General features: G+C 45.4%; 1 protein-coding gene and 1 non-coding gene across 2 annotated transcripts in view; both read right to left on the bottom strand.

Annotated features, from left to right (window-relative positions):
* The window catches only part of PDE4D (phosphodiesterase 4D), a 574358-nt gene extending 563479 nt beyond the window's left edge, over positions 1-10879 (bottom strand). The window contains exon 1 of the mRNA XM_063128044.1: positions 10437-10879. Coding sequence (XP_062984114.1) covers positions 10437-10879 — 443 coding nt within the window. The remainder of the gene's footprint in view (positions 1-10436) is intronic.
* Positions 2651-2769, bottom strand: LOC134400962 (5S ribosomal RNA). Its single transcript, XR_010025606.1, has one exon. It is a non-coding gene; the product is annotated as a 5S ribosomal RNA (ribosomal RNA).
* Positions 10880-14177: the final 3298 nt, after the last annotated feature.

Here is a 14177-nt window from a genome sequence, read left to right as displayed (position 1 = left end):
CAATATAGAGTACAATATAATAATAATAATAATAATAATAATAATAATAATAATAATAATATTTCTTACCCGCCTCTCCATTCCCAATCTAGGGAAAGTTATTTCTATTCTAACCAATAGCCTTCACTTTGGGATGAGTCATATATCATGTTTTGAAGACTTAAGGTCCTAGCACTAAAACTTTACCAGGGTCTTCGTGCATGCTGAGATATTCTCCCGAGGAGTGAGGGGTGATTAGATTAAAATCCCAGGTTAGAAAAATGCCAACCTCCTGCTGTGCTCTGCTCCAATGTGCACTACTCTACACAAAGGAACCACTTCCTGTCTGCCCACTTCTGTCACAGGCAAGCAGACAATGGCTCTTCTGGGAGGATTATGCACACCTAATGATACACGTAGAGCATAATCAGATGGGTGGTGGTGGGGAGAATCACATATCCCTACTGTTGTTTTGCCTCCTGCTGCTGTCTCATAATAGGGATGAACAACTTCCTCTTTCCTCACATGGGGAAGAAAGAGGAAGCAAGCAACAACCATATGGCCCATTCAGTGGGTGTTTTTATCTTGTTGCTTCTCCTACACACAGTAGAAATGGCTGCAAGTTTTGTAATAGCCCCCAAAATCAGATTTTTCAGGTCCTTTTTGTGATGGAAAAATGAGCAGAAAGAACAGGAGACGCACAGGAAGCAGACAACGTCATGAAAAGGACCCGCGAAAATCCATGAGTGGGCAGTAATGAGTGTGCGATAAAACACTCATCTGATGACTTTCATAGAGGGAACAGACTGGTTCTGCCCTAAAGTGTTTCTGTGACATGAAAAGTTGCTATTTTCCCCCACGAGGGCTATTTTAGACAGTACGTATGTCCTCATGTCTCAAAATATGACTCAAAAGATGTCACCATGACTCAAAATTCATATGCGAAAAACCATTCTCCCAAATCTAGTAACTGATTTGCCCACCCGTTATGAGCTTTGTGTAGCAGTTTTCTATGTGCAAACTCATATTGGAGGTTGTTGGGCACCACCCACACCCACCATAAAGAAGTCATTGGCTCCAGCTGCTGCTATACATGAGTAATCGAACCAACATGAATAGATTACCTATATTGTGTGTGGATTCACACATGTGTCTCACCTGTTCAGTGTGATTCCCAGCACCCCTTCATGTGATGTCTATGATTGAATGCACATTTCCAACTGCTTGATATTGAAGCAAATGTGTATGTATAGATGCTGCCAGTAACAACCACCAGCAATATTTTCTGCACAGTACTAGCAGCATGAAATATCTTGTTGTACCTGACTATCTCCAGAGGAATGTCATGATAGGAATGTTCACGTAAAAAAGAATCCCCAAACCTAAATAGCGCCCCCATATATTAATTCTCCCTATGTGCACAGTATTTACTACATTCTTTCTAGCAGCTTTTTGGCCTCATGCATGCAACTAATTCCATGCAGCTTCCAAAGTATAATGATCCAACTGAATGCTTCTCTACACTTTTAAAAAAACAAACAAAAAAAAACTGCTACCTTACCGAGGCTTTCTGTTTCCACTTTCTTTCCTGGAATACAATCGGCGCCATTACATAGGTGGCCAAGGGCGGCCACGTGGTTCCAAATAAATACTTCCTCTCCCTATCTGCACCATTCAGTTCAATGAAACAATGCCGTCTAGTGGCAGAATGATAGCATGACAACTTTACATGGGGCTGATTTTGCACTTTAAAAAGAAAAAGAAAAAGCTGATCATCTTTGTGTGTTTTTTAAAGTGGCATATGGGGGTGGGGGAGAGTTCACAAAACATCCCGGAGGTTGATGACTATGCTCTGAGCCATAGTCTCCCAGGGATCCACATTGGTCGATGCCTTCCAAGAAATTCCCTGAATGTTTCGGAGCGTGTTAGAAGGATGCTTTGGAGCCTGTGTATGGATGTAATGATGAATCAACATGATTCCTGTGGATGAAGAGCCAAAAAGAACACTATTAGAGTAACTATCTTCATCTCTGGCAGAATTATTCACCATTTGTAGATCAGGGAAGCATTTTTAAGAAGATCAAGCCAAAGTGGCAAAATATCTTGAATTCATTCATTTCCCCATGGTTAGACTTGGGGCATGTCTTCACCTTCCGGTGTTCTGGGAGGGAGGGGGGAGGATCTTGCGATATTCTGCTCGTGAGATCCTACCCTTTGGACAGATGCACGTGCGATATCCCAGGAGGAATGAGGGATGTCGCACCCATCTTTTTTTTTTAACAGCCAATGAGCGCACATGTGCTCCAACGCAAATGTAAGGTTGTTTTTTTTAATAATAAAAAAATCCACTCCCACCCCCAATGGGCATGGAGCGGCTGAAGAGCTCTGTGCCAGTTCCCACCTCCTCACATTTACTCACGAGGAGCTGGGATGAAACCGAGATGAAACCCCCGCCTCCCGTGGTCTTGGGACGATCCCAGGACCGCAGGAAAAATCAGGCTAAAAGCCATCCCAGTTATCCTGAGAAATGGAGGGATCATCCCTCTGTGCCCCTGGGATCCCCTGTGCATCATGTGGATGTACAGGGATGATCCCGGGACGATTCCTGGTATAAGGCATGGTGTAGACATGCCTTTGGATTTAGTTAGGCCAGTATTTTTTTTCCCCTCTTAGCCTACAGCACCCGGTATTCCCAGGCAGTCTCCCATCCAGGTACTAACCAGGCCTGACCCTGCTTAGCTTCCGAGATCAGACGAGATTGGGCGTGTTCAAGGTAGTATGGCCGTAGGCTGGCCAGTAATTGGACTTGGGAAACTATACTATTTTCCCCCAATTTGTAGAAAGGCCTTTGTTTATTTTGAGTCCAGTTATGAGCCAAATTGGTCCCTGGCATGCCCTCAATGATCTATATGGAATTCCTTCCCAGAAGATGGCCACCAACTTTGATGGCTTTTTAAGTGGATTGGGCAAATTCATGGAGGAGAAGGTCATCAGTGGCTACTAGTTTGAAAGCTAGATGCTACCTCCAACATCAGAGGCAGTATGCTTATGATGTACACCAGTTGCTGGGAAACATGGGTGGGAGGCTGCTTTTGTACTCATGTCCTGCTTGTGGGTTTCCCCTGGCTACTGGGTGAACAGAACGCTGGACTAGATGGGCCTTGATCTGATCCAGCATGGCTCTTGTGCTGCTCTTATGTCCTCCCCTAAACCCCAAGTGGCCATCAGGATTCGAAGCCATTGACAGCTACTAATTTATTTATTTATTTATAGGAATTTATTTGTGATAAATAATTTGTGATAAATTATTTGTGATAAATAAATAGGAATTTATTTGTGACAGTGAATTTCATATTTCAACTATGTGCTGTGTGAAGAAGAACTTTCTTTTATCTGTCCTGAGTCTCGCACCAATCAGCTTCATGTGATGACCCCGGGTTCTAGTATTATGGGACAGGAAGAAAAATGTCTCCCTATTCACATTCTCCACACTATGCATAATTTTGTACACCTCTATCATGTCCCGCCCCTTAGCCTCTTTTTCCCCCAAGCAGAACAATGCCAGTTGTAACCTTCCCTCATAGGGGAGATGCTCTGGTCACTTGATCAATTTAGTTGCCCTTTTCTGCACTTTTTCCATCTCAGCAATATTTTTTTTAGGTATGGTGACCAAAACTGTACACAGTATTCTAAGTGTGTTCACATTATAGATTTGTATAAAGGCAGTATAATATTGGCAGTTTTATTCTCAATTCCTTTTCTAATAATGCCTAACATAGAGTTTGCCTTCTTTACAGTGGCCACACACTGGGTTGACATTATCTTTTCCTAATGATTGGGCCAGCCCTGTGCTGCCACTACTGCTAGAGAAAACAGCCAAGTCAGATACAGGCAGATCAAGGCAGATACAGATGAGGCCATGCACATTACTTTAGGGAAAATGCCTGCAATGTGGAGGTACCACTGAAATGTCTCTATCTCTGGTACTCACCAATCTTTATGGCAGATCAGAAAGCAGGGCCTCGGAGGCTGATCACAAGGATGCACAGTGCAAGTTTGTGTGGGTACAAGCAGGACTTCAGATACCTTGATCCCAAATGGTTTAAAGCTTTAAAGGTCAAAAAATAAGCACTTGGTAGCACAAGGAGTATAGTGTGTGGGTGTCAGGATTCTTGGCTTTGAAACCCATGTACATTCCACTATGATGTGGGTGATTTCACTTAGCTTTTTGTCCCTAACTTGTGCCCGTTAATGATGGTATCAATTTGGTCAATCACGATTATGTGATTAAAAGCCTCTTGGGATATTTATGGCTAGTAGCCACCCTAAGAACAGGAAGTAGCAATATAAGCAAAGCTTTAGTCCACTTTTCTTGAACTACTCTAGCAAAAAAAGAATGCTATTCATATGGACACCTAAGCGGCAATCAATGTATACTTTTTCAGAGCTAATCCCCATTGAATGTGGTGGGGTTTGGCTCTGAATTATTGTGCATAAGCCTGGAGCATACAGCTCTATCTAGCCCACAAACACAATCAAGAGGATTTTCTCTTGGTATTATAGATTATTACATTGCATTCCTCACTGTTGCCAACAGAGAATATGTACGAGCAAACAAATTTATGCTGATCTGATCCATGTATGCTACTTTCATTCCCTGGGCATTTTAGCAACAGGTAAAATTGAAAGTTTACTCATCAGCATTTCCACTCCATTTTCTCGTTTGCTTGTGCCAAAGAAAATTATTCATGAACTTGTTGGCTCTTGTAGAGAATCAAGAGACCTTGATGGTTTTCTAAAGATGCAAGAATCTGGACAGTTTCAGAGGGGGCAGGGGGACAGTTCATAAAAGACAGGCAAACCAATCCACACGGATTGACTGGCAGTGAAGAAAACACTATTTAACAATGTGGTTCTTACACATTCTTTCTCACTGTGGTATACAATTGCTCTATGTAGATGTACTGCATCTGGGAGCCCCATAATCAGCCTCTTTGCTCTTGTTTCCTATTCCTGAGTATCAGAAGCCTTACATCAGACAGTGGTAGATCTGCCAGCAGAGAGGGAATTATTGTAGAAAATCAAGACTGATATTGGTGTCACAGGGTGTATGCAGAATCACCAAGGTTCCACTGCTATTAATCGGTCAGTCTGGATTCCTAGGTCTGTGTCAAACTGAGGGTTTCTTTACTTTAAGAAACATATACACTCTCTTCTCCAATTATTTTACTTTGGTCCATCAGAATATTAGAGTACACTGGGACTACAACAGTTTTAAACCCAAGTAATCTTGCTTAAGCCTGTGTGCACCAGTTGCTGGGGAACATGGGTGGGAGGGTGCTGTTGTATAATATTCTGCTTTGATGGTCCCTAGTCAACAGCTGGTTGGCCACTGTGTGAACAGAGCTAAGGACTAGATGGACCCTTGGTCTGACCCAGCATGGCACTTATTATACTTTTATGTTCTTAAGTTACCCATAAATTCAAAACATCAAAAGCCCAGCGTTATTTCACACCTTGGGATAGATTCTGAAGCATGGCAAGCCAAATATATTCAGAATTCAAATGTTTCATGTTAAAGGCATGCAAAACAATGCAAAATCTACAGTGTTCAACCATACTTACTTCCAAGTATGTGTGCGACAGGATTGAAAGCTCAGTGTTTGTTAGTCTAATATAGTCATCTATCTATCTACCTGATATTTATCCCACCTTTCCTCCAAAGAGCTCAGGGCAGAATGCATTGTTGTGCCCCTTTGTTGTAGGTTATGCTGAAAATAGTGATTAGTCCAATATCGCCCAGAACGGTTCATAAATGAGCAGATTTGCCTGATCTACATCATGTTACATCACACTGTCTCCCATCACCACGGAATAACATCAGTGATAGAAAGAGTTTGACATAATGCACTTAAGATATATTACACTATGAGTTGGATCCAGAGATCTCACGAGGGAATTCCACCCAGAATGTTCCTGCTCTTGGAAGCAACACACTCTCTCACACACACCTGCCCACCTAATCTGCTCTGGGAAAGTTGGAGAATCCTCTGGAGTTGAGTGAAAGATCTTGGGAGTCTGTAGGGGGAATCAGTTAATTGTCTCCCCTCCTTCTTCCAGGACCCTGTGCAAACCGAAGAATTACTCTAAACACAAGCTTGTGTCTTCAAACATCAGACTAAAGTACTCAGTACTAAAGGGCAAAATCTTGTGTATGTTTGGATAGAAAAAGTCCAACAACTCAAAGCATGCTGGCTGGGGAATGCAGCCGTAATATGCGCAAATTGCTCAGAAATTTGTGCAAATTACCAAACCTGTGGGAAAATATACACAAAAAAGTTCCCAGAGTTCAGAGGAAAGCCTGCAGGTCGGCTCGCAAATGCAAATTGAGATGTCCACATCACAGAATTCTGTCGAGTCAAAAAAGAACTGGATTTCCCAGTGACGGACATCCCTAAATTTGGGAAGCCATCATTTGCTAAAATTGAGGGGAGGGGCATTTGGTTTTCATTAAGCCTCACACTCCCTTTCTCTCTATAAGTGGAGAACTGAAAGTAGCCTTAACGTAGGATGCACACTGCCCTGTGCTACATCTATCCAAGACTAAGTTGAACTGATACATTTTGTAATCCACATGAAGTACATACATTCCAAATGGATTTTACAGTTTAGTCACTGCAGCTTCATGAATGAGAAAACATCAGGTATAAAGAGACTGACATACCAGTTCACAATGGTATGCAAATGGAGCAGAAGCAGAAATAGATGTATCATCCTTTTATTCCCATCTTAGGGAACACTTTATTCCCACTCTAACCAACAGAGTAGACTTCATCGGTTAGCATTGCTGCATACTAGATTACAGAGTGATCTCTGAACTTTTCAAATACCAATAATATTTCTCAAGTTAAGAAATTCCATTTAATTACAAAGTGTCCCTATGAAGAGGCTCACACACATTACAAAACCAAATTTAAACATTTAATACATTTGCAGCTCTTGCGGCTAAATATTTTCTTCCTTGTTATCAAATGTATTAAGATATTGCTGTTTAATTTGCTTTGGATTTCAACAGCTTCATCTTTTAGTATCTCTACATTTGTAAAATGCTTTTGTACAGGAGTAAGTGTTCTGTCAATAAAACACAGGAGAAAAAGAAGATTTCATCTTGAATTGTTTGTTCTAAGGGATACTTCACACACTACACAGAAGCAAACCTCACTTTCCCAGTACTGTAACCCAATCATTACAGTGGGCTCTCTGACAATTTGGATGTATCTATGTGACGTGTGTTTTCAAACACCTGTTTATAACAGCTACACTGGAAGTTTTGGGTGTACACTTAAATTGGGGGTGTATACTTAAAAATGTGTGGAGGGTCCCTATTTGACCTCAGATACCCTCCAAACCAGATTTCCCAATACTATTATGTGCATAATCAATGCTTGTACCATTTGAGTCTTCAAAGTGAAACTTCATAGCATTTCCTTAGTATTTCATCACTTCTATAAATCACTATAGTGGCTTTGATGTACAACCATTTACGTTGTTCAATAGCTTGTTCTGAAGATCTTTATTCATTTTTAAAAATTATTAACTGCAGTGTTCTGATCGCTCTCTATTTTTAATGATTTCACTATATATATTTTTAAAAAAGGTAAATGATTCTAGGAAAAGTTAAAGAAAATCATCAAATCATCAAATCCTACAGAGCACTTTGACTAGCAGTAAGATCTTTCAAAATGTGCCTTTTAAAGCTAAAGAATTCAAATTCCTCTGTGTTTTAGTTTTTTTAGAAACAAAAATCTCACTTTACTTTGAGGTGGGGAAAAGCTGTGTATTAATTTTAAAATATCTTGAATATGTTATGTGTGAGGTTTTGTATTTTGAAGTTGGAAATGTCACTTTAGAAAGATGTTTTCCTGAAATATCATTGCAAACTATTTTGCTGTGTAACTTCTTTTTATACAAAACACACATTAAATGGAATAATAAAGGAAGATGAAGTTAATGACACACAGCCCACAGGTATTTTAAAACTCTCTGCAATCCCATTTGGAAAAGGAACTGAGGGTTTGATCCATACTTAGTCACACTTAAAGTAGACCTATTTAAATCAATGGGACTTAAGTTAGTCATGACCCATTGATTTCAATTTGTCCACTCTAAGATTTAATAAGTCTGGATTCAAGTCTGAGTACTAAAACTCAAGCATAACAGAAGAAACAGAAAGAACAGTAAAGACGTTATTTTAATTCCTCACCCTTTTAAAATTAGTGGATTCATACCTGCAGAAAGCTCTGAGCTTTTTGGTTAAAGTTCCCATATTATTTACCTCTGAAAGCACTGCATTGTAAGCTTTTAGCAAGTAATCTTCGTATGTCCCCAGAAGATTTAAAATCCATAATCATTCTAATAAAACTAGTGAATTCAGACTGATTAGCCATATCTACTTAGAAGTAAGTTTTGGTGAATTCAACGTGACTTATTCCCAAGTAGAGATGCACTAGACAGTGTACCTAGCTTCAGTATCTACGCCTTGTAAGTCTCACACTGAGTTATTTACCCCATAGTGTGAAAGCTACAGGCAAGCATGCCAGTGATATGTACATGTATTGCTGAATGGTTCATCTTCAAAAGGGTTATGGGCAATGCAGGAATAGTCAGAAAGCAAAGGATTGCTTATTAACTATGCTTTACCAGAGGGGCACAATGACATCACTGTGGACAAGGTCATGTCTTGTGGAGACATGTGGCATGAAGTGCCATTTAAAATGACAAGTCTGGTAGCTGTCCGTAACATATAGGATGCTATAAAAGCACATTAGCCCAGATTATAAATAAATCAAGGCAGCTAACCCAATGAAAAATGCATGGCCACTTTCCCCACATTCTACTTCTTCATAACATCAGCATTCCCCCAGATGTTTTAGACGGCAATTCCCTGCATTCCTGACCATCATCAATGCCATCTGGTGCTGATGAAAGCTGAAGTCCAAAACAGCTGGAGGGCACCAGGCTGGAGAAGGCTGACATGTGCCAATGAAAATTGCATGGTCCTACCAACTGCAAAGAAAGACCTGCCACCAGCAGCTGCCTGCAAAAGGAAATTCTTCTGAAAGAGTGATGTCACTCTGTGAGCCCCAGTAGCAGCAGCAACACAACCTCTACTTCATTCCACAGGAAGCAACTGAAGAACCATCCACATTTTCCTTCCACCATGCGCCTGCCTCCAGATCAACCAGTTGCATCTACCAAAGGCCAGTTATGCCGCCCAGTCACCAAATTAACGAGTATTAATTTGAGGCTGGCCTTCCCCCTCCCTCCACCCCTCTGAGGCTTTAAATCCCAGAACATTCACTTCCACAGAAAGCAGGTGGGGGGAAATAATAATAAAGTGATGTGTGTATATATATATATATAAGTTCAGAGGCCCGGTGGGGGAGGGGGGAGGATAGAAGATGGAGAATGAGAAAAGGATCTCTTAGCTGTAGGCTTGTTGCTGTGGTTGATGCGCTAACCCAGACACTCAAGAACACAAGATGTCAGGGGATATTACTACAATGCTCCACTTTCAGACACAATCACCCACGTGTTTGGGGTTTTGTTGTCTTCTTCTTTCTTCCTTCCGCCTGGCCCCCCTCCCCTTTCCTCAACACTTTCCTTTAAAAAAACACTTTTCTTACTTGCAGGGCAACAGAGTGGAGTTTGCTTTGATTCTTCTTTCTTTAACTCATCCCCTTTTAGCCTGGGCCTACAATGGGCAATAAAGGTCAGGAATCCACAGGCTATCAGAAGTGATGGCCAGGTCAACGTGACCCCTATCCTGCCTGTCCTGGATCTGGTGCCTGCCCATTGCCCCAAATGATTGTCCTCCACTCTTCTACTTCCACCCCTCTTGTTCTTGTTGTCCTCTGGTGTTCTGGTCCCTGATGACCCCAGTCTCGACTTCCGATCTCCTGGCCCCTCTTTTCCCAGGGGCTCTCCTTACCCCCGACCAGTGGAGGCTGGTGGCTCCGATGTCAAGGGAGCTGTGATTCGACTCTGGGTTTCAGTCAGAACTCTAAAGCAGCTATGCAAGGTGCTGAACCCAATCCAGGTTCAACGCCTTTAGAGTTCTGAAAGGTTCTGATTGAAACTCAGAGCCGAATCACAGCCCCACTGACATCGGAGCCACCAGCCCCCCAGCCTCCCGCCCCCCACGCTGACAGTCTAGAGACTCCCCCACCCCTTAAGACCTCCCCTCCTAAGCTACTCTCCCCTCCCCGCCTCTCTCCATCTCTCTCTCTCTTTACCCCCCAAACCACCTTCCAAGAACCTTGCCCGGGGCTCCGAGCCTTCTGCCCTCACCTGTCGGAAAGGGTGGTGGGATGATGGAGGAGGAGAAGGACGGGGGCTGAAATGACCCTCGGCGCGGTGCGGAGCCCCGTTCCCTCGCCCGAGCCCCTCCCTCGTACCGTCTGAAGCCCTGGAAGGACGAGGGCCACGACATCCGCGATTTCTTCAAGCCGGGCCGGTGGCCGGTCTCCAGGGCGAAGGACGCGCGGTCCATGGCTCGGCAGTAGAGGTAGCGCTCCGTGTCCGAATAGCCGCGGTGCCTCACCCTGCCGCCGCCGCCACCCCCGACGACGCGACCCCGGGAAGCTGGAGCCAGGGGGGGAGGAGGAGGAGGCGGCGGCGGCGGCGTGGGGAGAGGCGGCGGCGGCGGCGGCGCTGGCTGGCTCTGGGGCGCCTGCGGCTGGTGCACGAGGAAGTGCTGCTGCTGCCGGAGCTGGTAGCGGCAGAGGTGCTCGTGGCGCCAAAGATGCTTGGGCGCCGGCAGGCTCCCCCCGCCGGGGCTGCTGCTGCTGCTGCTCGCCGCCCCTTCGGCCAGGCTGGGGCGGCTCTCCTCAGCTTCCATGCTTGGGCGGCCGGAGCAGGGCAAGAGGCAGAAAGGCGCCGCCGCCGCCGCCGCTGCTGCTGCTGCTGCCGCCGCCGCCGCTCTTTCTTGCAGCTTCGAAAGCGAACAGGCTGCAGCTCGACTCTCTGTGTGTGTGTGTGTGTGTGTGTGTGTGTGTGTGTGTGTGTGTGTGTGTGTGTGTGTGTGTGTGTGTGTGTGTGTGTGTGTGTGTGTGTGTGTGTGTGTGTGTGTGTGTGTGTGTGTGTGTGTGTCTCTCTCTCTCTCGCTAGGCGCCGGGCTCGCTTGGGGTCTGCCAGCCCAGGGCCAGCCGTCCGCTTCTTCCCTTTCCCGGGCTCGCGGGGCCGAGAGAGAAGCGCCGCAACTGTGCGGGGCTGCTGAAAAGTTGGACAGCTCCTCGCGCCGGCGGCTGCCAGGCGGCGGGAAAACAAGCAGCAGCAGCAGCTCCTCCTCCTCCTCCTCCTCCTTCTCTTCTCTCCCGTCGCCCGAGCCGCTCCTCGCCAACCCGGCCGCCAGGAGGCGACGTCGCCCGGCCTCGCGGCTGCTGGGCTACCAAAGGGGCAGCCTGCGAATCAAGCTCCCCGCCCCGCACCCCACCCGCGGTGCCAAAGAGACACACCAGCCTGGCTGATAGCAGGCGAAGAGCGGAGGTGAGGCGAGGCTGGGCCGGGCCCTGCGTGCCGTGTGCCGAGCGGCGTCGACGGCTGGGCGAGGAGTTTCCCAGCTCCGCCGCCTCGACGCGCCGCGCCGCTCCTCCCGCCACTCGACGCTCCCTCGGCATCGGCTTCTGGTTTGCTCCCCCGCTCGCCCTCATTAAGCGGGCATCCTGCCAACGGAAGCTGGTGGCTCCGATGTCAGCGGGGCGGTGAAATCCGCTCTGGCTTTCAGACAGAACGCGAGAGCAGTCATCCGAGGTGCTGAGCCCTCTTGGGGAGGGGTGGGGTTAGGGTTCAGCACCTTGGGTAGCTCCCCTGGAATTCTGGCTGACAACCGGCGTGGATTCACAGCCATCGGGGCCGCCAGCCCCCAATGCAATCTGTAGCTCGCCGGCTTTCCCTTTTAGATCCCCGCTCCTCCGTCACCGCAACACCCCTGTTAGGAAGTGCTGTAAAAGTTGCACACAGTGAGCCAGGACTCAGAACGGGTGTGTGTGTGTGTGTGTGTAAATAATAAAAGCTCAAAAGCTTTGGAACTCCTGCTCTGTCCAATGATTTCTTTGGGACGTTTTAGGGTTGTTGTTGTTGTTGTTGTTGTAGAGGAGCTATGCAAGGTGCTGGATCCTATCCCCAAATTAGCTTCAGTACCTTCGAAAGCTCCTTTAGAGTTTTGACTAGTTCTGACTCAAACCCAGAATGGCTTCAGAGCCCCACTGGTATCAGAGCCACCAGCCTCCCCTGATTCCTCATTCAAGAGTGCCCCCTTCTCCAACCTCCAGATGTGTTGGCTGGTGACAATGGGAATGGTAGCCCCACACATATGAAGGGCACCAGATTGGGGTAAACTGCATTAAGTGTGATCTGAATGGTCTCTGTGGCTCTCTCTTTGAAAGCCTCCCAGAATGATTGATGCTTTCCTTCTCCTACCTCTTCCTCTAAGTAATCCTTGCTGTGAAGCAACATCGCAAAAGGTTTCATTATAGCAATTTCTCTTCCCACTGCTAAGAATGAAGGTTCAACAAGCTATTACATGATAAACCACCACTTTCAGGAGTTTGTGAATGGTCAGGGGAGAGACTTAGAGCTGGGTGTTGTTTTTCCTATGAAAGTTATTGGAAATTAACTCCAGCAAAGCAAATTTGTTTTTAAGCAATAAAATGCTAATATTCTCAAACAAACCCATTTGTAAAGTTAACTAAGGGTGCAATCCCATGCATGTTTAGACAGACCAGCAGGGCTGGCTGGAAAATGCTGGGAGTTGTAGGACTTCTTTCTGTCTAAACATGCAGCAGGATTGTGCCCTGGGGGTTTGTGTTCCAAGTCACCTGTGATTAAAGCATTTATCTTTCACATTATTAGGAGGGACGTAAACAAGGTCACCCCCAAAAACAAACAAACAAACTGCTCTTAAAATGCACTATTTTTTCATTCCTTAAAATAATCTTGAATATAGACCTTTGACCAGAAGTGTGAATCTTTTTTCTTCACCCTCTCCCTACTGAAACATGAAATGGCATTCATGCTTAGTCACATCATGGAACCGATTGCACCTTGATTGTGTTCACGTGAATCAGGGCAAACAGATATTACAAGTAGGATCTGTAATAACACATTGCTGTCAGTGTATCCCCACCCAATTAAAACACACATGCACACACACACACACCACAGATACAAAAGTATGGATCAGGTAGCTTAACACGTGTTTTGGATAAATTGGTAGCCAGCTGCCTCACTTCCTTTGGCAGGGGCTCACAGAGAAGGATGCAACAGAGGGGGGCAGAGCTAGTGCACCCATTCCCACTCTCCCCATTATCATGTGAGAGGCATAATGCCTGAAGAGAGTTAATATCAACCCAGTATTTGGTTGCTGAGAAAAAGGCATGTTCCATGCTAGGAATTATTAGGGAAAAGACTGAAAATACATGCAATTTGATGGGGTGATCCCATTTTTGAGTTCTAGTGTGTACTGTTCTGGCCACCCCATCTCAAAGAAGAATATCATGGAACTAAAACTAGGGAAGCTGCAGAAGAGGCTAGCCAAGATCGTCAGGGGCTATGAGGAAAGGTTAAAGTATTTGGGGGGCTTTTTAGTTTCGGGGGCAGAGAAGATGGCTAAGTGGGGAACGTAATTGTGGAGAAAGTGGATAGAGAGAAGTTTCTGTTCCCCATTATGGTAGAATGGGGTGGGGCTCTTCTTTCAGCCCCAGGACCAAATTCAATTTTGGAGAAGCTCTTGTGGCTATCAACCCAGTGATGGCAGCAGAAGGGGTAGGGTCTGAAGGCAAAAACGGTGGAGCCAAAAATCCCCAAATATGCTGGCATATTGCAGTTTAAAGCTCTTAGTACCAGTAACTAAGCCTTAGGAGAGAGATTTAGAATGGGGGGAAATTGCACAAAAGCCACCAAATAGTCATAGTTTGGGGGAAGGGCCTGTCCTTCTGGGGAACCCCAGAAGGTCAGATTGGGACTCCAGAGGGCTGGATCTTTAGCCCCAGTGCCAAGGTCCCCAACCCCTAGCATTGATGCTCCCGACAACTGTGTATTACACATTCCTGCAGTGCAATTGAAAGGAAGAAGGTATGGTTTTGCTTCCTACATGATTTCCCCAGGGGTTACTATTTCCTCTGCAAAACCATTCAAAA

The sequence above is a fragment of the Elgaria multicarinata genome, chromosome 6 (genome assembly GCF_023053635.1).
Source record: "Elgaria multicarinata webbii isolate HBS135686 ecotype San Diego chromosome 6, rElgMul1.1.pri, whole genome shotgun sequence".
Lineage (NCBI taxonomy): Eukaryota > Metazoa > Chordata > Lepidosauria > Squamata > Anguidae > Elgaria > Elgaria multicarinata.
Note: the sequence above shows the minus strand (reverse complement) of the source record. Positions and strands in the feature narration are given on the sequence as shown.